Source organism: Leptinotarsa decemlineata, unplaced genomic scaffold (assembly GCF_025532065.1).
Source record: "Leptinotarsa decemlineata unplaced genomic scaffold, Ldec_3_MD MMD2_tig00001719_RagTag_RagTag, whole genome shotgun sequence".
NCBI classification, from domain to species: domain Eukaryota; kingdom Metazoa; phylum Arthropoda; class Insecta; order Coleoptera; family Chrysomelidae; genus Leptinotarsa; species Leptinotarsa decemlineata.
This window is the reverse complement of record NW_027412569.1, coordinates 9,797,651-9,825,483: the sequence shown is the minus strand read 5'-3', so window position 1 is coordinate 9,825,483 and position 27,833 is coordinate 9,797,651. Positions and strand designations below refer to the sequence as shown.

General features: G+C 35.1%; 2 protein-coding genes across 5 annotated transcripts in view; one reads left to right on the top strand and one right to left on the bottom strand.

The window, feature by feature from the left end:
• LOC111518326 (trace amine-associated receptor 4) overlaps window positions 1-27,833 on the top strand; it is a 78,343-nt gene that overhangs the window by 23,168 nt on the left and 27,342 nt on the right. The gene's annotated exons all lie outside the window — the stretch shown is intronic.
• On the bottom strand, window positions 12,071-13,134 carry LOC141482731 (uncharacterized). Of its 2 annotated transcripts, none has more exons than XM_074176467.1 (3): window positions 12,788-13,134; window positions 12,507-12,728; window positions 12,071-12,449 (listed from the first exon to the last, which is right to left on the bottom strand). In XM_074176467.1, the coding sequence occupies exons 1-3, from the start codon at window positions 12,956-12,958 to the stop codon at window positions 12,195-12,197; spliced, it is 648 nt and encodes a 215-aa protein (XP_074032568.1). In that variant the 5' UTR covers window positions 12,959-13,134; the 3' UTR covers window positions 12,071-12,194. The 2 variants fall into 2 exon arrangements, with proteins under 2 accessions (XP_074032568.1, XP_074032570.1); XM_074176469.1 differs by having other exon boundaries at window positions 12,071-12,421; window positions 12,788-13,108.

Sequence of the window (27,833 nt, the reverse complement as noted above, 5' to 3'; positions counted from 1 at the left end):
TTAACTGAATTGAAACTTGTAAGTCGTGGCATAAATATGAATGAAAAGCGCTACGTCCCACAAAATATTTTTGTTTTTGTTTTCCTGCATTGTTTCAGCGATGGAAATTATGAAATAATTTTTTATTCATGTTTCTGTTGTGCCACCTTTTTGTAAATATTGGGTAGTTTTAAATCGTTATGCCCCTGCATTTTAAATTTGTAATATCTTCGAAAGTATTTATTCAAATTGAATAGTGTGAAGGGCCTTCTCTACCTAACTACGTGTTTACTTACGACATCACATCAGAAACATTTGAAATTGTCAGTGTTTCTCGACTATATTATGAATGTTATATACATACAGTCTATAAAAGCCAAATGGAATATATTCATTATTTCGGTTTCGGTACACATTTTAACAAAATTCCAAAACAGGTCAAATTTAAAGTATAATTTAACATACTACAACGTAAAAATGCTACCCCTACCTTCAATTCCCGTCGAATGACAGGTACAATCCCTAACTTTTTAAAGGAGGAAGTATAGGCTTGTGATATAACGTTTGACAGGTCTTGTCATTCTCTATTCAAAAATATTATTGCTTTCAAGTTTATTGCAACAATTAAGATGAAATAAATTAAAATTATGTGGTTACCAAAATTCGATAAAAAACACTCAAAACTTATTGCAATATACTCAAAACTTATTTTATGTTGAAGTATTGATAATAAGAAAGTAAGCAAAAACCATAGCAATTTTGTTTTCAGATGGTATCCCTTAAAAAACTGTAAATAAAGTCCGTGGCAACATTAGTTTAAAACACCTTGTCAACTTGTTTTGTATGTTACAACATTAGCTGTCATTATTTTGATTTAAGTTTAAAGTTCGTTAACTTCAAGTCTGACAAATGGTCAGATTAACGGAAATGCTTAAAATAACAGTTGTACAAATGATTCTTTACGTAGATAAAACCCGAACACAACAGAAAGTACCTCGCCTATTTCATGAGAAATTTCCTAATCCGTCCATATCTCAAAGAACAATGAGCAAATAGAGAAGCAGTTTCCCGTTATGTGGGGCAGATAAAAAAAGCAGCTGCCAATGTATTGAGTGATGAACTCAAATCAGATGTGATACTTGAGTTTGAGGAAAACCCACATACATCGAGAAGACAGACACCCACTACATTCCATGTTAGCCATACATTGATAGTAAACATATTAAAAGAAAATAAAATGCATCCCTATGAATTGATAATTACTGAGAAGCTCACGGAAGACGATTTTGATAGAAGAACTTTTTTTTGTGTGCAAATGATGAACATGTTGAATAACAATATCATCTAATTAGACGTTATGTTTTTTGATGAGTGTACTTTGTCTCTTGATGGTCATGCTGATCGGCAAAATTGTTGCTACTGGTCAACGGAAAATCCTCACTGGATGAGAGAAGGACCCAAAACTCAAAAGGTTCATGTTTGGGCTGGTGTTGTAGGAAACCATATCATTGGTCCCTTTTTCATTGAGGGCAACTTGAATGGCGATCATTATTTCGCATTACTTCAAAATTAGGTCATTCCAAGTTTAGTAAATTTATATCCTGATCCAGGAAACCCTCACGTTCCAGTGAATACCATATGGTTTCGGCAGGATGGAGCACCACCACATTACTAAGTTAATTCCCCGCAATACCTCGATAAAATATTTCCCTATCAGTAGATAGGGATCGATTGAATGGCCAGCGCGATCACCTGATCTTTCATTATTAGATTTCTTTTTATGGGGATATATAAAGAGCAATGTGTACAAAACTAAACCTTCAGATTTGAATGACTTAAAAAAAATGAATGACGCTTGCGATGAGGTCGGTCACGACTGATATGTAAAATAATGTTAGAAGACAGTTTTATTTGAGATCAGGATGTTGCCAAAACGTTCGCGGTGAACATTTGGAACATCTACTTCATTAAAATTCATAGTTTTTTTCGTATTCTCCAGTTCATTACGTTTTGCATTACATTTTGATTTTTGAGTGTATTTTATCGAATTTCGGTAACCACATGATTTTAATTTATTTTATTTTAATTGGTTGCAAAAAACTTGAAAGCAATAACATTTTTAAATAGAGATATATCACATGACGACAAATCACAAACCTATACTTTCCATTTATAAAATTGGGGGTTTTACCTGTCATTCGGAGGGATTTGAAGGTAGGGGTAGCATTTTTACGTTGAAGAATGTCAAATTATAATTTACATTTGACGTATTTCGGGATTTTTTCAAATATGTACAGTAACTGAATCACTTTATCTATCAAAAAAACCGCATCAAAATCTGAAGACAACGGAAAGCGACTTTGTATTATGTTAATTGGGGAAGTTAATCTTTTATTTTCAATGGCAACCATTCACAGTTCTGGTTATAATGACGAACCAAAACGCTCTTATCGATGATTCTTTGTAATGGAACTGAAGCTGTTTTTCGTAATGTATTTTTATCAAAAACTGTCTTTGTTTGTTAGATATAGGTTGCTACTCTAGTGAATAACACATGTGAAATACTGAAATTTCATGAATCTGGCCTTTATAACATCGAGCCCCTGAGCTATTAAGCTACGCAACCCTCTCTTGGCTATCCATATTTTGGCATCCAACGCCACATATTTCCGAGTCAGGGTTTGCGGCTCGAATTCCAACAAGAATTTCGGGTGTCGCAACTGGATGTTACTGGAAAATACAAACCAAAGGAACGTTGCTGGAATTTCAAACAGGTTACACCGCATATGTTTCTGTATTCGTGTATTTCATGAGTTTCTGGGAGATAATAGAATAATAGAACGTGAGCTGTGGCCCCAGGAAGTCACAGTGTAGGTGCTCCCAATCTATGCCTGGAATATTAGGGGTTTCACCTTGGAATAAGGGATAGTCAGCTATAAACTTGCATGTATGAATTTTTATTTTGACACCCTGAAACTTTTCTCAAAACCTACTCATCATAGGGTGTCAGCGACTACAGATATTCCAAGGTCAAAGGCCAAAAATAAATCGATTTTTTAAATATTTATCTCATATCTCATTTCCTATGGACTTTATCTGTATCTGTAGAGTAGGGAAGGTGAGTGTAGGCCCACAGCACTTAAGTCACATGTGAGCCAGGAAGATGGACCTGTCACTAGGAGACGTCTTCCTTATATCAGGAGGTGTAGGCCAAGACTCGCCGATCACACACTCTCTTATTTGGCTATAACTCCGGACACTGATATAGGACATGCCTGACAGTATCATCTTCCCGTTCATACATCCCTCATAGAGGTGTGTCCATTAGTCCCATATTATGGAGGGGTTTCCTTAGTTGACAGTGGCCAGTTAGAAATCATACTGTTAAGCATAGGTTTTTTCTGGTCATCGCCAGATATTTCTTCGGCACCAGTTTCCCTGGATCGTTCAGGGTGATCCTGGCAAGAATGCATCCTTTGATTTCATCCCATCTCTTTAGGGATTGAGCATGGGTGTTACGATTGGCTAGTTCTGCAATTGTCGAAGTCATCAGGCCGTAGGTGTCACTTGGTCCTAAAATTGTTAGTCCAGCCGCTTCCTTGGCTAAAGAGACGGCAATGCGGTTATCTTTACTCCTGTCGTGCCCTTCAACCCCGAGGCTTTGGTGGCACGTAGTACTAGCCCTGAGGTAACACGTTGTCTGTTCAAGGCTAATAGATTAGGGCTCGTCTACTATCAGTGCAGATTGTTATGTTTTTATGATGCACTGTTAGGAACCTTTGGTGTAGTAATGAATATTACTGGAGTTTTGTTAACACCTCGACACGTGTTTCGATCACCAAATGATCATCTTCAAAGAGGAAGTTTAAAACTTAACTTTAATCTTCCTCTTTGAAGGTGTCGAGGTGTTAAAAATAACGATTTGGTGTTGGAAAAAAACTCTAGTTATTTCTTTTGGGGCGATTGAGATACCAGCCAGTTCTGTTTGAACCACGCTGGTATTTTTCCTCATTCCCCACTTAATCCTTAGGCTCAATGATTTGGATTACACTACACATCCTGAGCCTTCTTTGGTATGTCTGCGTATTGAATTTGTAGCATCTGACTGTCGAAAAATGTTGATGTTTGAGAGAGTTAGGGTTCCGCCAGCCGAAGAAAGTAAAGTCAACTCACTTAGAATCCTGGACTTCTCTGGCTTCGGTGGTTTCCACCGCTCTTTCACACGTAATGCAAAATGGACTGTATTTTGGGTATGGACTTATCGAAAAGAAATGCACTTTTCCGGGTCACGTTTCTCGGGTTTTTCGAGATTGCGATACGACTTGGAGTTGCTATAGCCAGTGCGAGCCGTTTGTATGTATGCGTATTGCATTTATAGCATCTGACTCTGTGTTCTGTTTTATTTGTATTTTGAAGGATGTATTAAACACACACCTGGGTTCAATTGCATCACTGATTGCCTGCAGCAGAGGTTGCGCAGTATGCGCTTCTCGCCATAGGCTCAGCCTCAATTGACACATTCCTACTTCGAGGTTTACGTACAATTCCAGGGGGTCAGGCCAATAATGAATTCCATTGCCGCATTTGGTGTTGTTATCATGTCTCCTGTGATGTTCAAACAAGCCAATCGATGTAGAACTTCGGTCCCCATGCAATGGCTCCGTACGTTAACATAATAATATATATATATATATATATATATATATATATATATATATATATATATATATATATATATATAAAATGTTCAAATGCAGCATACCATACTTTGTTTAATAAAAAATACATTAGAGAAAGCGGTCCTCATAGAACTCTTCTGAACTATAATAGGGTCTACCACATAATAAGTCATTTACTGATTTTCGAAATACACGGCTATCCTCTTAAATTTTTATATGGTCAGGTAAATGATTAAACATCTTGATACCATTATAATATATAGAGTCTTTGACTAGAGTAGAGGCTGGTATGGGTAATCTTAGTTCGTTAGATTGACGAAGGGCATAATAATTGGAGTAACCGCTAAATATCAATTTATGTTTGTTAATTAAACATACTGTTTCTTAAATAAAGATTCCAAAAACTGTCAAGATTTTATGTAATTCAAATAGGGGTTTGCAGGAGTCTCGACTTTTGGCATTACACATGAATCTTATAGCACTTTTCTGAATGATGAACACCGTCCGCATTTGAGTTTTCCAACATACTGCCCAGAAAGGAATTCCATACCTCAAATGTGACTCAACAAGTGAGAAATATGCCGATCTAGCGGCAGACAAACCAAGATCCTTACATGCTATTCTCACTGCAAAACACCCTGGAGCTAACTTTTTGTTGAGGGTTACCATGTGATTGGCGAATTTGAGTTTATTGTCAATTATTACTCCCAAAAATTTAGTACTAGGTCTGTTTTCAATTATCCTGTCCGCGTCCTGTGTTGGTAAAGGAATGCTATCAATAAAGCAGCGGAATGATATTAAATGTGTTTTGGAAACATGGAAACACAGCATATTAGAGTCGCACCACTTTTTATTTTTTTTAAATCTGCACTTATATTCTCGTGTAGGTTGCATACAGTTTTATCACGCCACAATATTGTGGTATCATCAGCAAATAGAGTGAATTTTCCTTTCATATCGATAGATGCTAAATCGTTTATGTATATCAGGAAAAGTATTGGTCCCAGTATTGAACCTTGTGGTACGCCATTTTTTATTTCGCCTTCTGATGAGGATGATGAGGTTTTCACAATCTGACTTCTTCCAGTGAGATAATTTTCGAACCACTTGTGCGTAATTCACGGATGCCATAGTGATGTAGTTTTCTCAGCAGTATTCCATGATCTGCATACTCAAAGGCTTTAGAAAAGTCACAGAACACTGCTGCTGATGACTCTTTTTATTACTATTTCCATAAACGTCATATAACAAAGAAAAGATAGCATCATGGGTGTTCTTTTTTGATTGAAATTCGAACTGGTTATTGCTTATGACACTATTATTATTTAAAAAAATTGTCAATCCTAATTTAATCAGTTTCTCTACTAGCTTACCTAGAGTGGGAATGAGACATATAGGAAAGAAGTTTGAAGGATCACTGAGCTCACCACCTTTGTGCAATGGGATAACCATTGATTTTTTTAGGCAGGAAGGGAATGTTCCGGTCTTGAAGGATGAGTTTATTACGAACGTTAGAGCATTTAATGTGGTATCAGGAAGGTTAGCAAAAATGATAATTGAAATTTCGTCTATTTCCGCGGCCTTTTTATTTTTAAAAGATTGAATTATTTCTTTAAGCTCATGTGCATCAGTAGGGTGTAAAATAAAGTTACCATCGATCCATACGTTCTCTAAGTGAGTCAGCGGATTAAGAGAAGTTAGTATGTTTTTCGTTAATTTTCTGCTATAGAGCAATAGTAACTGTTCAGTATGTCTGCGTTTATTGGTATATCAACTTGATCTTTTCTTTGTTTTCCTCTAAAATATTAATCATGGACTAAATCTCTTTTGATTCATTGCTTACTTACAAAATTCTGCTTTGATAGTAGATCTTCTTTGAGCGTTCAATTACTTTTCTATAAGTAGTTCTATATTTTTCAACATAGGTATGAAAATATATACTCTTCGTGAATTTTTTTATGTAAATAAGTGATCTCATATTTCTAGCGGAAACCTGTATGCCCTTTCTAATCCAGTATTTCTTTTTTTTCAGTTTGATTCTTTGATAAGGAAAAGATTTATCAAAAATGTTTTTTATTTGGGAATATAAAATAGAAAGGGGTTCATTTTCCACTTCTAATATAAAATTCCAATCAGCATGAAGACATCCGTGGTAGAATCTATCATAATTCCGAGAGTTGAAGGGTCGTCCACACTTGAATTTCCACAGATCTTATTATTGCGTGTAGATCCAGGAGACCACCGATATTCCGATATTCCTCATAAGCCACATATGCTCTTTTTGATCGACTCTGTAGGTGAGAGTTCCATTTTAGCTTCCTGCCGAGGGTGGTACCAAGGTATTTCACCTCTTCAGAGAAGTTGGGTTTTATGCTATTTACATACGTCATAAATATTGTAGAGGATTCAATTCTCAATAACTTTTGTTTGAACTTTTTTTTTCATATCTTGAATCATTTTCGAGATACAGGGTGTAGGGTGCGTATTGCTTAACTATTTAGAGTATCGTTCCGATTATAGTCCTGATTAAAAACACACAGATGACGATCGTTTTGATTCTGGATTGAAGTGATGGATCCACGTTTCATCCATTTTGATGCAAAAATTTCGATTTGTTATTTTTAAACATGGCTAAACAATGCTCAGAATCAAGACGTTCTTGTTTTTGGTCAACAGTGATCTCGCGCGGCACCCATTTTGAACAGATTTTTCTCATAGTCAAATGCTCATACAATATAAAGCTAACACGTTCTTTTGATATCTTTACAATGCTAGCTAACTCGTAAAATTCCACAAAACGATTTTGTGGAATTTTTTTTATATTTTCTGGTGTTACTGCCTCATTTGGACGTCCACTGCGTTCCTCATCATCGGTGTTTCTACGACCACGTTTGAAGTCAGCGAACCAAAGTTTGATTGTTGTTTCTGCTGGAGCGATATGTTTGAAACGAGTATATCAACATGAACAACTGCAAAAAATTCACCTTATTTTTTTAACAGACTCCATATTTCAATAATAATATCTGTCTTGAATATTTTAGTTATAACTTTGAACACTCCCGCTGTTTTTACTTGAAAAAAAATTAAGTGAAGAATATCTATGTTTGTTATTTCGAAGAAAATCAACAAACCAATGACTATTTTTCTAATAAATTCCCCTCCTATTTGAAATGCTACGAAAATGTTTTGCCAAGAGATATATGGTAGACATGCCCGGACATTGATGAATGTTGCCCAAATGAATATAAAAGCTGACGCCCACAAAATTAACTCGATGTCGAATATTCCTCGCTACCTGGCCGTTAACATTCTGAATCGATATCTAATTATTTTCGTACAGTGAAAAACTCCAGATCGGAGTAGGTTAAGGGCATTAGCAAACCAATCAAACTGACGGATGTACCTAGCTACTGATCAATAACACGCGAAACGACGAAACAGTTTTTATTTTTAGTAACATGTTTCCCTCGTGACTAAATATTAGTTTGTTTCAAAAGTTTTGTCCGTTTTGATGTCACATGTTTTTGTAGCTCCATATCTCAATTCATTTAGTTGAAACCTGTGTTTGTTCTCATTGAGCTAAGGTCAAACGGCGACTTGCACTAATTAGAAAAATGACTTCTTATGCCGAACTTGCGTGCGTCTGCAGTGAGTAGAAGTAGAAAGAATCAACGTTAGGGAACTGATCACCAACAATGAGTCTGGAGTAGGAAGTGTACCCTCGGCAGGAGGTGCTGCAGCTCCAGCTGCGGTAGCAGCTGCTGCTGAGCCTGCCAAGAAGAAAAAGAAGGAAGAAGAACCTGAAGAGTCTGCTGATGACTCTTCGATTAGAGTACAAGTTTTTTAACTATGTGACATTACATTAAACTTTTTCTAATACATGTTCTATTGTGTCGTAGCGTACTCTGATTGATAGAATTTTATGCTTCTCTATAATAACAATAAAAATACTGTTTATTTGCATAATAAAATAAAATCTTACAAAACAATGTAACACATTTAAAAAACAAATAAACAGTACAAACAGTTCAAACTGCATGACACCAAGGTGTTTCACTCATGTTGCTAAAGGAATTTGTTTATTCCAGCCTACTCTAAGGGAGCCTAAGTTCTATGCGGGTGATTTTTTAAGAGGTATAGGATTTGATTTTCAAAACAACACAAACAATGTGAAAAAATTGATGAAATCTTTATTGGAATCCATAGAACGATCAATATAATTCAATGTTTCAAGATGATTGCATGCAAATGTTGTCCGCGGTTCCACTTCAGATGGCCCATGCACAAGGTTCAATTTTGGCACACTCTCTCTAACATATCGACCAGTTTTTCACGTATAAATGCTTCAATATTGGCTTCCAGAACGTCAGTCGTTGCTGATTTATCCCTGTAGACATGAGTCTTAACAAGACCCCACAAGAAATAATCCAAAGGCGTTAAATCAGATGATCTAGGCGGCCAATTGACGGACCCCAAACGTGAGATAAACTGTTCACCGAAGGCGACTCTTAATTGGGCCATTGTTTCGCGTGCCGTGTGGCACCGTTTTGTTGAAACCACATGTCAGGTACTTCCAATTCTTCCATTTGGGGCAACGAAAAGCCGTCAATCATCACACGGTAGCGCTCGCCATTCACAGTAACGTTCCGGCCATTGTCGTCTTTGAAGAAGTACGGTCCGATAATGCCACCGATCCATAATCCACATCAAACGGTGACTTTTTCGGAATGCATCGGAAGCTCTTCAAATGCTTGTGTCTTCACTCCAGAGAAATGAAACTTTCATTTGTGACAGTTTCGTCCTTTACGGACTTTTTCAAACTTATACAATAAAAAGTTTCATTAATCTTTTCTTCATTATGATTTCCCACCACGTTGTAACGGCTACATCCATCAATGTATCTTATAAGGTGTAACAACCAGATCCATTCCATTTCCAGTGGAGTAACATAGGCCCAATTGCTGCGAACGGCGGCGAATCGACATTTCATGGTCATCACGAACACTGGCGGATACAGCCGCAATATTTTCTTCGGTCCTCACTCTACGTATGCATGTTGGTAGTTTAATGTCCAATAATGGAAACTGGGTTCGAAATTTAGTTTCAACTCTCTATAAATTGGACACTTTCTTCACCGAGCATGAATTTTGATAATGAAATTCAATAATTTGCAAGCGTTGTTCATTCGTAAGTCGATTCATGGTTAAATTATAGACCAAACTGAACAAGTTTGACAATGATGCAAGACACGTCTGATCTGTCAAAAACACTGTTGCTCAAAATAAATCAGCAAAAAAATCACTCAGGTAAATGGTAAGTACCTAGTTGTTTGGTAATTAACAGTTAATTTATTGAATTGGAACCATTCCGAAATCTTAGGAAAATCATCTTTAAAGGTTTGTTTTATATTTTGCCAAGTTGAAGAAGTGTTCAAAATGGCAGTATCATCGTCGAAACTGATAGTTTGACCAGTGTTATTTAAAGAAAACAGACTATTCATATAGATAGTGGAAATAAGTGGCCCTAGAACAGTGCCTTGAGAAACACCATAGGTCACAGTTCTGGGAACACTCAGAACACCATCAATTCCAACACTCTGTTCACGATCTGATAAATAACTGGACAAAAGGTTGTATGTATTTCAACGGATGCCATAATCATTCAGCATTCGTGAAAGGGTTTTGTGACACACAGTGTCAAAAGCCTTGAAAAGGTCTATTAATATTTCAAGTATCAATGCTGTTTATTTTTTTCCACATTTTAAATTTTTTCCGCCTCTCAGCCTATGTTCTTTTTCTCTTCTTCTTTTATAAATTCCCCTCTATATTTCATTATTTTATCATCGGAGTAGAAAGCTAAGAATTGGTTTTCTCGATAAAATACTTCTCTCAAAGTTATAAAAAGAGGATCCGTTACTGTTTCCGGGCAGATTCACCCTCTCACCTCAAGACCTTGGGAGAAGAGCGAGAACAGCGTTAATCTCGTTTGCTAGTTCAAGTTCACTTCCTTCGAGATGAAGTCAATATACCACATGTAGGACCTTCTCTCAATACCCAATCGGGGGTTTGCAGAGGGTTGCATATGGCAGAATATTATAATAGACATTATGATATACGAGTTTTTTTAAATACTATTCTGTAATGTTATACTTCCAACATTATGAAAGTATAAAATAAATACACTTTGATTTATAAGTTTGAAATTCGCACCAAAACACTTCAAAGTGTTGCTTGTGATGTCACGTTCGAGTAGACTACATGTGAACAGTAGACTACATCTTCTAGAAGATGACAGTACTACCTACTATCAAAATAAACAGACCCTTCCTTTTCTTGATACAAAAGTTATCCGTAAAACTGATAATTCCTTGATCACTGATTGGTATGTAAAACCTACAAATTCAATATATCAATTACTACTCTTTTCATAAGAAATCAGTTGAAATCAATTTAATACTCTGTTTGAAAAAGAGAATAGAAAAATTAGTACACCCTTTCCTCAAGCAAAAAAATCTCAAACTTCTTAGAGACAAGTTTATCGAAAATTCCTATACCAGAAAACTTCTCAATAAAATAATTTTCAATACTGGCAGTAATACAAATTCCGATGTGATCAACAGAAATGTATGTGATAATAATAGTTCACCTATCAATTTTTCTTATAAATCTATACCTAATCTTGGAAATTTATCTTCAAATATCATAAAACTTTTTCATAATGAACAAAATATCAAAATATGCCAAAAAAATAATGAAACTATAAAGAATTTGAATACCAAATTGAAAGATAAAACGGATGCTACCAAAAAGTCAAATGTGATTTATAACATTCCTTGTAACAATTGTAATTTGGATTATGTTGGAACAACATCTAGAATTCTTAAAGATAGAATAACTTCACATAAAAGTGATATAAAGCTTAATAAGAAATCATGTGCATTAGCACAGCATTCTATAGAAACAGGACATAAACCAAATTACTCTAATATCAAAGTTTTACATACAGAAAAAAATAATTCCAATGGCCTTTTTCTTGAAATGGTTGAAATTAATAAGTCTTCTAATTGTATAAATAAGAGAACTGACATTGATAATCTCAGCAGTATATACAGTAACTTACTGGAACTACACCAAAAATCATATTGATAATAATGAAAACTGTATCAATCAACTTTCCCTTTAGAATCAAAGATTATCAAATCATCATGCCCATTGAAAAATGACATTTATGTGAAGGTATGACATTTGTCAAACCAAAATAATCCATTAATGTTTTTATTTCTGACCGGGATATTATAAGCTTATATCGTCATAGTTACGCTATCAATAAAGAGGGTCATAACTCCCTTGGGACATTATAGATTTTATAATTACCTCTACCTTTCACAAGTAAAAATAAATAGAAATGAAAACTGAACCATATTTCATTTATTCACGTCATTACAAATAATAAATGTACAATTTTGAAATGTTCCCTGAAAATTACTTCCGCCACTGGAAACAATTTCTTCTTTTGTATGGCTGGAGCTTCTGTTCACTACAGTCGAGGTACCTGTTGGAAGCTCAAAAAAAATCGTTCAATACCTTTAGGACGCAAAGACATATAAAGTCTTAATAAAGGCAAAGCGGAGAACTCTTTTTCATCCACAACTGTAAATTTCTTCGATACACCAGTTTTACTTTCCGGTACGTTCACTACCATAACGGAATCCCGGTCCTCTATATCCGATATCTTCATATTCAAAAGTTCCTGACTTCTGCATCCTTCAAAATAACCCATAATCAAAACAACCTATAACAAAAAAAAGGAAATAAATACACACAAAAAGGAAAATAAGAAAAAAATTACCTTATGCAATAAATGAATATCATTAGGAGCGTCCTTTAGGAATCTGATAACATCTTTAGGAGATAAAACAGCAGACTTTTTCGGCTTATAACTCTTACTCTTCCGTTTCAAAAAAGCCTGTAGTTCATTGAACTTGGTGATATCTCGTTTCTCATGTATAGTCACCATCGATTTTAGCATTGACCATTTAGTCCATAAAGAATTCGGACTATACGTTTCTGACTGAAACGAATAAACACAATTACTACCAAATCTACCGAAAAACATAGAAAATTCCTTACCAGTTCTTGAAAATATGCCAGAAATACAGTTTCAGTGACATCTTTTGGCATAAAATTTTTCCGTGTCAGCCAGTCCAGATATATCTTGTATTCTTTTTGGTATACGGCTTCACTTTTCGATGGAATTAATGATTCTCTTGCTTGTTCAGCTTTTTTCAAAATACCCTCCATTATATTTGAGGTAGAAAACACGTTTTCACCGCAAACACAGCTTGATAACAAAGTTCTGTTTATAAACAAGTAACATAGCAACAACCTAGCAACAAGAAAACTCTACTATAATCAACGGTACCTGATTCAAATATACCGGGAAGGTAATGAATTGGTACATTTTTCCGTTTCAAAAATGAACAAAATTTTATTGAAATCGGTCAGAAATAGAATTATCTATGTACCACGGGAATTAATGAGCCTTAATAACCTCAAGCAATTGCTGTCCCTCGGGCCAGAGGCCCTCGGGACGCAAACTTTGCCATCGGTAATTAAGGCCCTCCTAATTCCCTTGATACATAAATAACTATAATGTTTAACTTTTTTCGTCGATTTATATGTTCAATTGATTATTTTTTACTCATTTTTACTGTAAGTATGATTTGTAATTTATATATATATATATATATATATATATATATATATATATATATATATATATATATATATATATATATATATATATATATATATATATCGGTATGTATATCTGGCTATACCGAGAGAGCTAAAAATCCCTTTCTTAACTTTTGAACGGGAATAAATATCAAAGTCGGACAAAATTCAAGTAAAAAATAATGTATAAATGTTTGTATTTTCGGTAAGAAAGACAATGGTGTGGAATTCTCACAAGCTATAGGCATCATATCATTTGATCTAGCGTATCATTCTGACAACTGAAACATCAGTTGAAAACGGATTTGGGTTTGTCAATAATTCAAAACGGTGGAGAGGCAGACCTGGTCATGGAATGACCACTAGATCACCTGATATGACGCCTCTAGATGTTTTTAAGTGCAAACGCTGTTCATTGCAGAAAGAAAATGAACTGGAGTGAGTTTGTTTGCAAATCCTTGAAACAATCATGGAACTTCTCAAGAAGAGCTGATCCTATTTCGGCAAATAAACTAGTGTTGGATAGAGAATTCAATAACCTATCAAATGAGGTATCATAAGGCACCCTTTTCTTTGAAATGGCGCTGCAACACTTTCGTCATTATATCAGAAAATACTGAAATGATGAGAGAATTTTTTCCAACTCTAATATCTTGTCCTATTCAGTACTTAGGAGAGGAAAACTTCTGAACGTCCGCACTGTATATCTCTATCTATGGATCATACTTACAATTCCAAGACTTTGCGTGTTCTCACAGAATATCCTTGCGAATAATACTCCAAAGAAGGTCTGATCTGAGCTTTATAAAGCCTCAGAATTTGCTGGGATTTATACAGTTTCTGGTTCGAAAGAGTGTTCCAATATTCTGAGAAGCAGCCTTTGCAATTCCAGCAACAAGATTGTGCCAAGACATATTGGTGTCCATTTTAATCCCCCACAAACATATCGATATCTGGGTCGGATACATTTATATTTGTGGAGAAAACCGATGGGTTTTCGAGGAATTTAATTGAACCTGGTTCCTTTTCTCCAATTCGAAATCACTTCTAGATCCTCATTAAGACGTGCAAATGAAATGAGAATTCCGTTTTTTTCAAATATTGGCGACATACGCCTGTTGATCTTTGTTTCCAAAAGCCATATTGATGATCGCTCAAGATATCAAAGCGACGAATCAGGAATTTTTCTTCATTGGAGATAAAAATGATGTACATTTCATGAATAAATCAACAAAATAATTCCCCGAACAGTCAAAGCTTCATCCCCTTCCTATCACTCGTCTCATTCCGAATGAATAAAAGCCTGTAAAAACACTCAAACGTGGCTGTAATATGAAACAGGCTAACGAAAAACAAAAAGTTCACCATTTATATTCTAAGAAATTCGTCGACAGTCGTAGGATGAGAGAGAAGAATTCCGAAAAATACTTTGCGCTAATGTCGTTCAAAATTCCTTTTGACGAGTGTCGTTGGAGGGTCTCTGTCATAATTTCTAGAGATTTAAATAGAACCAATCGAGCAAAAGGCAAATTGAACGATAGAAGTGATGGGAGATTACGTGAGAAATGAAATGAATATTCAGAAAAGTACAGTCACAGAAGTTCTACTTTCATCTCATTTCTCGTCAAAGGCATCTCCAAAGGACCAAAGCTCTGTAAAATTTGCATTCAGAGTAAATTGAATGACAGCGGTGAACATCTTCTCAAAATAAGTAAAAAAACGGATATGTGTCAATTATATTTTTATAATATTATAAATGGATGTTAATCTTCCGGCAATTCGAAGGGAAAAATAGGTCCATCGTGAAAACCAAGAAACTCATTATGTCTTCTTTACATTTTTATTTTTTACGGATCGGGAGAGAAGGTCATGAGAAGGAAAAGCTCGCTGATATAGGTTTTTATCCTGGTATAAAAAGAAAACAAGGTCATTAGATCTGATGTGCGGCTATACCAAAAGATATATCACAAAAACGGGAGTTTTATACTGTTATTGGATTCGATAAAAGTTTCGAAGCTCGGGTTATTGTCCTGGAAGTTCTAGATTAATTCCAGCGGTAACTGTCGAACTTTTCTTTGTATAAATTTGATAGTGATGTTATGCATCGAACAATGTTCAATAATTCATGAAAGTAATGAATATATTTAAAAGATCCGTTACTCTACTTCAATATCCTTCTATAGAATTGTACAAAATTGATCAACAGATTGATATATACCTCAGGGTTCCATATTAGGTCTCATATCGTTTTATATTTTTTCAACGATATGCCAGCTATTAGATACGTTCGAGGAAAAGGTGGAATGAATTAATTTTTTTACTGAATTTCAAGAAAAATCAAAGTGCTTTTTCTCATGAGCAGTATACCCGATCCACTTTTAGTGGTCGATCTGAAAGTAAATAATGCATTCTCGAAATTTCTAAAACTGAACCTTGAATTAAATTTCCCATCATATATTTGTTCATATCTGTTCATTGAAATGTACCATGACATGACAAAGCGTGTCAAAAAAATGTTATGATCGATGCCTCTCGTGAGGTATTGACCATCAACTTTTGGACAAGTATTTTAGGAACTTCCTTTGCATGCTCTAAATTGATGTTTTTTGATAGTCTTAAACCGGATTCCATAACACAGAGCCATACTCTAAGAAGCCATACTCTAAGAAGCAACTACATATATACCGAATTTTACAACTTCCAGTGACTTATAATTATCACATTTCGTACTCTTAGTCTCAATATAGTGATTGTTTTTTGACATAAGTTTCGACTGTATGCAATCAATATTACTCTTAATATAACTGATGAAACGAAAAAGAAATGCTTACATAGTTTCAAGATGAATCAGCCTGAAAAACGTGAAAAAATTTGTCATCCTTTTACAAAACCCCTGATCTAGACAGCAAATGAACTCACGAAAACAATCCGATACATTTTTCGTGAATTTTCAGTTATTTTTATGAAAGAAACAGAACATAAAAATTAGGTAACAGAAGAAGAAGACAGAAACATAAGAATTAGGTAATTGCTTGAGTTCAAGTTTCACTTTACGAAAAAGGTTTATGTTTGCAGGATAATTGGATGGAATACAGAAGTAATTACACGCAAAAGCCAGGAGTTGAACTCAGGTTTATATCCCCATAAATTCAGTACAACTACCTTGGGTGTGATAAAAGTTATTTCACTTTCCACGTGTTTGGTATGGATCGTTTTATCTCTTCAGATATTCAAATGTATGATTGCTACTTCGATTTCATCATTACACTTACATTCGTTGATTTATTTCCCACTGTATAGTTCTTACCAATAGTTCACTTCGAAGTATTTGACGCAGATTCATATATTAAAAGATTCACAAGTATAAATTGGAAGGGGTGGAGAGAATAATTAACTCATTCACTATATTTCGAGTATTTCCTTCACTGCTAGTTCAATTCGCAACACTTCATTCAAATATTTAACACGGGAACAACTATTAATTCTGCATCATTTCCAAGTTGCCAAGTGTCCATTCTAGTATAGCTCAAGGAAGCTATTGTATAGCCAAACACGTGTTGCGGTTATGAATATATGGAAAGGCTTAAGAAAGTTATTGTATAGCCAAACACGTGTTACGGTTATGAATGTATGGAAACGCTTAAGGACGCTATTGTATAGCAGAACACGTGTTGCGGCTTTGAATGTATAGAAACGCTCGAAGAAGCTAATGTAACGTAAAACTCGTGTTGCTGCTATAGATGTATAGAAACGCTCAAGGAATCTATTGTATAGCCAAACACGTGTTGCGGTTATGAATATATATACACGTTTAAGGAAGCTATTGTATAGCCAAACACGTGTTGCGGTTATGAATATATAGACACGTTTAAGGAAGCTATTGCATAGCAAAACACGTGTTGCAGCTCTGGACGTATGGAAACACTCAAGGAAGCTATTGTATAGCCAAACACGTGTTGCGGTTATGAATATATAGACACGTTTAAGGAAGCTATTGTATAGCAAAAAAACGTGTTGCGGCTATGGATGTATGGAAACGTTTGAGAAAGCTATTGTATAGCGAAACACGTGTTGCGTTGTATGTATGGAAACGCTTGACAAAACTGTTGTATAGCAAAACACGTATTGTGATTTTGTATATATGAAAACGTTTGAGGAAGCTATCGCATAGATTTGTATTACGTTTCGTTCAGAAATCCTCTGAAACATCTTCAATAAGATTTCAAGAAGAAATGAGCGAATCTGCCAAGTTAATTTAAAATCAGTCTAAAAGTACCTAACTAATGATATTGTTTATACATTAAATACATTTTTTATTCTTCAGTGTAGATGATGATTCTTCAAAAATATTATCAAAATATTAATAAGTCAGCTAATTTATCATTTGAGTGAAAAACTTCATCAATATATATCAAAGAGTCAGCTAGAACAGTATTACCTCATCAACAGTAACTCTGTTGATGAAATAATAAATGTTCCGCAGGTGCATTTTTTCTGATAATACTTCAAATCAACACATTATTGTTTTCATTAAACTCTTTATCTATATCATTAATTTCTACTGAACATTATCTACGTTGATGATTGAAATGAGGGGAAGCATCGCGTCTGTCACAACAAAGCAAATTAAAATGATTCTTTATCGAAAAATCCAATCCATCAGTAGTGTTGAGGCCAGCAAATTTCATTTAGTTTATCTCTATAATAACCAATAATCACTTTCATCAAAATATCTCTGGAAGACCAGAAAAACAAATTAGCGTTACGGATATTCCCGAAAGTTATTAGAGCTTTTACTATTCATCCTCTTACATTTCTGATTCAGCTTTCAAATATATCGACAATTCGGGTTTCTTGTACGATATTAATCATCCCTACTCTGAGAATCTGCAGCCGACTCATAAAACAAATGAATAAATAAGTAAGTGAGGGCGATTACATCTCCCCTGAAAAAGACGACTTATCTGAAATCGAGAAAGAACTCAAACTCGAATATGAAAGATGGATGAGGCTCCCCAAGGCGGTCAGTTGCAAAGTCGAGCTTTGACATCGATCGCCGACAGGATGCGTCCTCTATCTATCACTTCAGCTTTCACTTCAAGGCAACTGGCTGGAAATCAGAGCCCAAACACAACGCATTTATGAATCAATAACAATCGAACCAATACTATTCACGAATGATAAAAACTAAACTGGGCCCACTACATATCCCTGTGGTATACCCATAGTAATAGAAAGACATTCTAAAGTCATGTGTTGAATATTCTGAAGTGGTGAATACACCGCGAGCCCCTCAAAGATTGCCTACGAATATGAACATCTTGACGTTTTTTTATCAAGATATGCCCTGCTACGATCACAAAATATTCCTATGAATAATTTAATTTTCACGGAAATTTAAAAGAGCCACGTATATCAAATCATCTTCAGAAACAGTTTGTACAGGCCAGTCTCAACTCCCTACACTATAGATTATTGGACAAAAAACAACTACTTCTCTGGCTAATACCACGGGCGTTGGATTATACCCGACATGTGTCAGTGCAGGATTATTCACGGAAGTTATTCCTGCGTATGCTGTTGGCGATGAAAGTGCCGCGATAGATTTTCAATTATTGGAACACACTTGCAAACCGGTTTTGGACTGTTTGGCCACTCGTCAGTGCAAGGTAGTTTCAACATAAAGTCGATGATTTCCGATAACTGAACATCGAATTCATTCAGAGTATCATTCCTCGAACTAGGCCGAAGCGGAGAACAAACAACATGTTTGTCATCGCCCCATCTGCCTGTGAACGACGAATAACAGTGAAAAATCTGGCACTGACACCTGCCAGATATGGTACAACGGTAGACTATGAAAAGGATGCAAGTCCAATATAATCTATAGAAAGAACTTTGTCAACTCAGAATCTTGATGAAAGCAAGGATTTCCTACCCAAGTCAAGATTTTGTATCGTGTTAAGGACTGTGTTGGGTTGGGGTGGCTGAAAATGATACGTCGATAGCGATACACCAACGAGTGAAAGCAAAAGGTTGAAACTTGTCGGTCACTGTGTGGCATTAGGGTGGATAAAACTTAGAAACTAAAAACTGAAAAAAAAGAATATAATAATAATAAATTGATGGATGTTATTACGTGGTAGGAGCTCATAATGAAAATAAATGATGAATGAAATACAGATTAATATATTCTCAGGTCAAACAACCAGAAATCAAGAAATGGGTAACGCTAACATATTTTGGAACAAGAACAGAAATAATCACAGTTTTCTTCAGAAAAAACAATGTGGAAGTAGCATTCAGATCACACGCCAGGTTATCTCATTTCCTTCTCAATGCCAAAGATAAGGTCGACAAGTTGGAAAAATCTGGAGTTTATAAGCTTAAGTGTCCGGAGTGTAATAGTGTTTATGTGGGACAATGCGGACGAAATTTCCAAAAATGGTATGCTGAACATGAAAGGTCCTTCAGGCTAAGAAAAAATGATTCCACGTTTCCAAACCATTCCTCGGCATGCAACAACAAGTTTCCGAATCTGAACGATACGGAAATTCTGCACTATGCAAGGAAGGGTTGCAAACTCAATTATTTAAAATCCTTGGAAATTCACAAGCATAAACATCGCGGGTGCAACTGTCAAATGATCAAATCGATTCAATTTACTCTCCGGTTTTTAAATTGGCACATCCGCATTGTAGACTGTAAATTCAGGTACTCAGTCAAGTACCTGAATGGTATATATTGGCGAATGAAATGAATTATTCTTAGTTTATTGTATAAGATTGAGAATGTCCATATAGAACGAAACTGCAGTAACGTAAAAATTGATAGAGAATGTCCTAGGTAGCAGTAATCACACCTCTCGCCTCAGCAATCTACGTTGTAATTTTTTCATCTGATTAATACCGCAGATTGCTGAGGGAAGTGATGTGATGACTGCCACCTAGGACCTCCCGAATTATTTTTTAATTTTCAGTACATCACTATTCAACGTTTGTTTGGAGGTTGACAATGTTTCTTGATGAATTTCGTTAATTCGGACTTCCGTTGTCTAATATCATATAAAATGATTTGAAATCCCTGAAAGAACAAATAAATTATTTCAAGCAGAAAAAGCCTGAAATGAAATCACGGTAGTATAAAATACAAGTGGAAATGTAATAATTTTTTTGGTTAATTGTTTTATGTTTACTTGTATTTCATTTCACTGTAAATTTATTTCTTTTTTTTTTGGTTGATATCATTGTTATTTCCAGCTATTCTTCTTTCAATTTTTATTTTCAATTGATTCTTTAAGGGATTTCAAATCATTTTATATAATATTGGACAATGGAAGTCCGAACTGAAGAAATACATCATTATTATCTTTTTTATTTATTTATTCCATACACTATTCTACAGGATAAACCCAATTACAGAATAGGAAGTTACAGTGGCATTTACAAATATGTACTTACATAATATAATTTGTGAATCTATATAAAAAAAAATTAAAAACACAACTGTCAGTTATAGTCTATTTCAAAAGAGTGTAGAGTAATAAATCATGAAGTGTCATAAAATTTGCCTGAATTTCGTTGTCGTCCATGGGCGTAGGCAAATCTTAGGATTATTAAACTTAATAATTAAAGTAAATTAAAAATTACAGACATAGATAATAATAAAAGGCCATTTTTGGGAAGTAATTTGGTCTAAAACTAAGTACCTACATGTATTTAGGTAAGTAAAATTTATTAAAAAAAGATTAAGATTAATTTTAGTGGTTCTTGTAAACTTATTTAATATGCAATTTGGGTTCATATACTTGAGCATGATTTCTCAAAAAAGGGTTAACACTTAGTTCCGAGGTGCCATGTCATTATAATAATCCCTTTTTGACCCTGCCCACCAATCATGCAATACCTATTAAACCCAGGTAATTAAGAAAAAGGGTTTGAATATATTGTAATGGTGTCTTAAACATTCGAGTTATAATAGTAATTGTTACTACACCAATTAAACGTACAGTGATATTGTGATATAGAAATAGTGAAAAAGTTATAAAATGGGGACATTTACTCCAAAGAAAAGAAGTGTAAAAAATTCTCCGCTATCTGTTTGCGAAAAAGTTATAATTTTAAATGTATATGATTGCATAAAACACGATCACCCTAGTTTGTCTGTGCAAGAAAATGTTGAGCGATGTGCCCGAATGACTGGAATTGGACAGTCCACGATTTTTAAATTATTGCGAGAAAGAAAGATATCAGGCCAGGTAAGTCCATGCAAGAGAAAATCAGGAAGACCAATAAAAATCTTAGATGAAGACACCAAATGTGACATTCGAAGAAAAGTTCATTCGTTTTATTTTAAAAAGGAAATACCCACTCTTGAAAAAATATTTATCGAGATAAGCCAAGATAACGATATTCCCTTGATATCCAGAAAACTTTTATGGAAAACTTTAAAAAGTATGAATTTTGCCTGGGAAAAGCACAATCGAAAGGCACTATTACTGGAAAGTGATGAAATTGTTTGCTGGAGACGAAAATATTTGACAACTATAAAGCAGTACCGCAGAGAGCAAAAGAAAATTTTTTATCTTGATGAGACGTGGATAAACGAAGGTTATATAGTCAAAAAAATGTGGCAAGATAAAAATATAACAAGTGTGTGTGTATATAACGTGTGTGTTTGTGAGTATTTCCCGATTTCGGTTCGTATATATTTTATTGTTACATTTTATATTTTTTTAATAACACTGTTCTGCTGTATTAAATTTTTATTTCCTTTAATATAATTTTTATGAATGCATATTCTTTTGGCAATTATCCCACTAGCGCGCCTCTGGCTCAGTATTTATCCGTCGATAACAATGGACAAATCCCTTAAAACAGGGTGATACCTACCTGCTCTTTATGAAACGACATAATTTTGCAATGCGGACTAGGGAAGTGACAGAATTTATTGACGGATCACCCTGTAGCGCTTTTGAATACTTAATGAGATTTTATTACTCTACACTCTTTTGAAATAGACTATAGCTAAGGAATGTCTTTTGATTTGTATAATCTGGAAGTTGAATTTATATAGGACATGACTAACAGAATTAGAGGTATCGCACATTGTATAAATTGGAGAATTTTTCATTATATTTGTACGCGGAGTGTTGAGATAAAATGTTGAATTGTGATAGAGTTTCAAGTCATCTGCGTATAAAAGAAAATCGACATCAATCCCAGCTCCGATATCATGAATGAACATATTGAACAGTAGGGGTCCTAGATTTGATCCTTGTGATACATCAGATGTGGCTGTATATTCGATAGACTTGAGGCCATTGACTTGAAAATACAAATGTAGGCTATTGATCGCTTTATTTCAACCCCTTTCATAGGCCAGTCGATGAACAAGTTGTTCAGGGGGTGAGAAAGTCATGACTAATTCATGACTTGGATATACCCCTCTAAAGCCTCCAAAGCCTCACTTCAAATGAAACAGGTGGCTGATGAAAGAGACTATAAGTGAAGAATCGAAAACAGAACATTTTTGACGGATTAACAGGGAGGATAATATGAAAATTGAATCGAAAACAAGGGCTGTTTCAAACTACATAACTGCAACAGTCTTTTTGGCGCTTTTCACTAACCAAATTGGCATCACCTAACTCTCAACCACTTTCAGAGACACATCGATCACTTCTTGGGTACAAATTTGCTGAAATGGTAAACAATGTGCTGATTGAAATAGAAATTTTGTCACTGTTCATGCTTCCCATGCCACACTTTGCTATTTAGAGACATCAAAAGCATTGAGAAGTCTAGTGTCATACCAATCTCCAAATAAGAGGATGGTCCAAAAACTTTCCGACCTCAACATGAAGATAGCATCACTGGTGAAAAAAAAAGCTAGTGAATTCCATTGTTCACCTGTTGACAATTACTCACCAACGTTTCAGCCATTTTGGACGTGCAATTGTTATGCAACAGTCGTTGGAGTGGGTTTTCGTTAAAATTGGCAAAATCAAATATCAAGCTGTCATCAAATCAAAGATGAGTTGTATTCTGTGTGAGGGGTATCTGCACTATCATTTACCAAAACGAAATTTTGAGCAGCTGAATTTGAACGTGCCTAGAGCTTGGGAGACGATTGAGACCTTTGGGAGGTCCAAAAAATTCAATTACCGACGAAAACCTCGCCAAAGTTCACCAAATGGTGCTAGACGACCGCTGAATTGAAGTGAGAGAGATAGCAGAGGTTATGAATATGTCAGAAGAACCTGTTTGTCACATATTCAATCGACTTTTAGGCATGAAAAAGCTGTACGCGCGTTGGGTGCCGCGTTTGCTCATGTTAGACCAAAAAGTGTTCGAGTGAACATTTCTAACGCTCTGTTGGCGCAGTTTTGGAGCAATAAATTCGAGTTTTGGCGCCGATTAGTAGTAGAAGAGCTATACGGGGACTGGGGCGTATTCCCTAGGAGACGTCATTACGGTAGTGAGTGGAAAAGAGACGTGTGTGACGTAACCGATGCATATAAGGATGAGTATCGGAGAGATTCAGTTGTGAGACAACAACGCGGTTGGATCATAAAAATAATGGTATAATAATAATAATGAATGAAAAATGGGATTAAAGAAAAACACATGGCATCGAGGCATTCACTGCAGCGTTAAAGAAAAAATGGCTGCTATTGGGGTTTACAGGGTGTGTGCGTAGCGTTTGAGAAAAAACATGGCAGTTCAACGAGGCTCTATCGTTTTAATTTTTACAGGGTGGCATTTCAACAGGAGTGTAGCGCTTCAACGTGCGATCCCAATAAGAAACGTATTTATATTAAAAAATGTTGTGGAGTTAACGTTCGAAAATAGGGCAATGGAAAAGCATAGTATTCAGCAATGACCTGTCTTCAACAGGTGGAATAATCAATACAGTTGATTCCTTAATATACCTTCAAAATGTTGACATTGGAGTTTTTCCATCAGAAACCAATAATGATCTCATACAGGCAATAAAAGAAATGAGAAATAAAAAACCTCAGGTATAGATAAGAAATGTCTCTCTATCATGGTGAAATATATTTTCTTGGTTGAAAAAGATACAGATTACTTTCTTTTCCAGAAATATATATTTTCTCAAATCACAACGTTCTACATTCAGGGAGATATCAGGGGTTTATTAGGAGCTCTCGACCCTATCAATCACAGGATATTGCTGTGAAGAACAGTTCTATTTCAAGTACACTGGAAGTGTACTACTATGAAAATATTGACAGGGACCTCCATATGAATATTTCCTGGGATCTGAGTAGAAGTCATCTGTGTGTTAGGCGAATTTCTGCCATCGAGAAAAATGGATCTAAGAATTTGTATGATATTTCGTGTAAAAAAAAGAATCAGGTGCTCAAAAACACTTGAAATGTTGACAGCGGCGAATATTAAAGCTCTGAATTACCTGTTAAATTTAGTTGTTGTCATTTCCTGATGATGGCAACATGGTTAGCGATACTGTATATAGTTTTCAAAAACAACCTCCATTAATACTGACTAAGGATCCCAAAAATCGTTCCTTGTGGAACACCATCCAAGAAAGTTTCCTATCATTTCAGTGAAAACAATCTACAATAATAACACACCCTTGCTTGTCTGATATGGAATACTCCCGATGGAATACATCTTGAAACTCGCGAAACTTGTAATTAACAGAATTAGTTCCATCTTCAGTAATTTCACAGTGATACAGACGACGATTTACATAATTGCCAGCTCGGTTCAATCACAAATTTATCGTACAATGCTCCTAATTCTGGGGATAGAAACTTGTTTCTAACTTTCCCCTGATATCATAAACTTTGAATCGAATGGTCTTCTCAGATAACTTTTTATAAACGTAATAAAAGTCCGACTGGTCGATTAAAAGTAAACACAGACGCGAGTGGCGCACAAAGGATCATTTCGAGAGGTGGTGCAATGCTGTGTTCTGAAAGAATATACAACAGATAATTTTAAGTTTGAATTAGTGCTTTTGGGTCTGAGGAACAATTGTTTTTGGACTACCTCGATTATCCTTAAAGGAAAGTTGGACTTGAACATCGCACTCGTGAACCAGCCTAGTATTACTTACTTACAAATGCAATGCTTTCGAAATCTAGCGTATTCATTCATTGAGTGAGCCGAATTGATTGTGCCCAGAGGAAATTGCAGAGAAAATTGCTGAAGGTATTTTCACGAAAACTGATGTCTTCCAAAAAATATTTTCTTTTAAATTCAACAAATTATACTTCAGTGTTCAGAATTCCAGAATCTTTTTTTAGACAGTCTTCATCAAGAGACATGATATAAATTGTTTATTGACCTTCATTTTTCATACTCAAGGTGACATGGATCAATGTCAATGCTGAATCGACATCCGGCGATACGCAGTTCTCAAAACGACGACACGTCGTTCATTTTCAAAGTATGTCGTCACCTACTTTTCTATAAATACCGTCCTGCGTGGACGATATAAGTTTGCTACTTTTGTATTCACATTACATTATATTATATTGGGCATTCTGTAACTCAAGGGAACACGGTACTGTTTTCCTTTTCAAAATAAATATTTTCAAAAAACTTTTATTCACAAAGTGAGATATAACAGACATATATTGTAGGCTAACACAGAATTATGAAATGAAAAATACTTATGAGTCACATTCATATCAGTGTGAAAAGTGCGCATATCCTTCCAACAGACTTCTCTGTTTTATTACATCTACAATTGGATCAATTTCTTAATTGTAGCGATTTCTCTGATTTATCTCCATCTGTGTTATTGCTTTATCTAAAGCTGTATTCTGAAACAGAGCAACTTTTGCCACGCATTTTTCAAAATCTACAACAAACAATTTTCATTTTAAATTCTGCAAGACCATTTTCATACTAAGTATATAAGTTTTGATGTTCACTATAGATCCTAGTTCTACAATAATATGGATTTTTTCTTCAGCAGTTGTGACCTTCAATTCGTCGATTTTCAATTATGGAATATCATTGACTTTAGGTCGATGATGGCCACTATCCTGCCCTGACGAGTGGCTAATAAGCCCGAAACCGGCTGCAAGTGTGCCCGTTCCAAAATTGAAGGTCAACTCTTTCAGTTGTATTGACAATTGCATATGCAGGTATTTTCCTGTGAAGATTCCTGCACTGACGCCTGTCGGATATAATCCAACGCCCTTCGTGGTATTAGCCAGGGGAGCAGTTGTTTTTTGATAGGCGTCAGTCCATGTAGGTATATCCGAGACTGACTTGAACGTTTTGAGTTCATTTTTTTAGACAAGATAAATAGCCAAATATATTTAACTAGAGAAAAATCCCCAGGTACAGTTTGAACCCTTGTTGTACCGCCACTGCACAATGAAATTGATCATTTCACGAAGCAATTTTGCGACAAAACAGCATCGAAGTAATCGCCTGAAGACTGCCAGTGAACACGTTATAGAATTTCAACAAAAGTCGGAAGTATTTTTATCGGTCCCTGGAAAATTAGCAGAGCTACTTTTATAACGGGATGCGAAAGGGATTTGATGTTCGGTAGTAAAGTTTGGGAAGACAAAGCCTCCGTGATGATTTAATAGCGAAAATAATTCAATTTCACGAGCTCAGGTTGGAAAATTAATTTGCTTACCTGTGGTTGATTGAAAACCCTTTCAAAGTCAATTGTCTGGAGAGGCAGTGATAATGGTAGTCGAGACGGAGAGGTTTTTTATCGGTTCGTTTGAAGATTATTAGATGATGTGGCCCAAGAGGGTAGGCCTGCCTAAAAGATCTGAAGGGAGTGGTGAAATGATACAGTGACGGATTAAAATTATTTGTGGTGACATATGCTAAGAATATTAGAGCATACGTCGAATCTCTTTGACCAGATCTACTAGATTTATTTTTGATTTTAAATAAGCTTCAAGAGAATAAAAAGTAGAATTGAAAAAATGAATCTTTTACATAATTGAACATTTCATTTTGATTACATTGAGTTTTTTTCTCATTTTCATTCGAATGGAGTTTTATTTTGTGAAATTTCATTGGTTTTTCGCGGTTTTTTCTTTATTTAAGTGAGTAATTCTTTGAAAAACTTGTCGAAATGTTGATGAGCTTCTTTCTCAATTTGGATATATTCACATGGAAAATTTCATTGAATTCTTATAGAAATTTGGTGAAAATACCTTAAAGAATCATTTTTTACTGGAGGTGAAATAAATTGGACTGAAAATGAAAATTTTATTGAAGTTTTTCACACATGGTCAACAAATTTTTCATAAAATTTCTACAATATTTAAAAATTCTCATGAATGTTTTTAAATATTCAGCATTCGTCGTGATCCATTCAAATTTCATGAGAATTGAGAATAAATTGAGAAAAATATAATCGTGAATCTAGTTGACTTTAGATGAAAGTCATAATTCCATTGGAGCTTTCA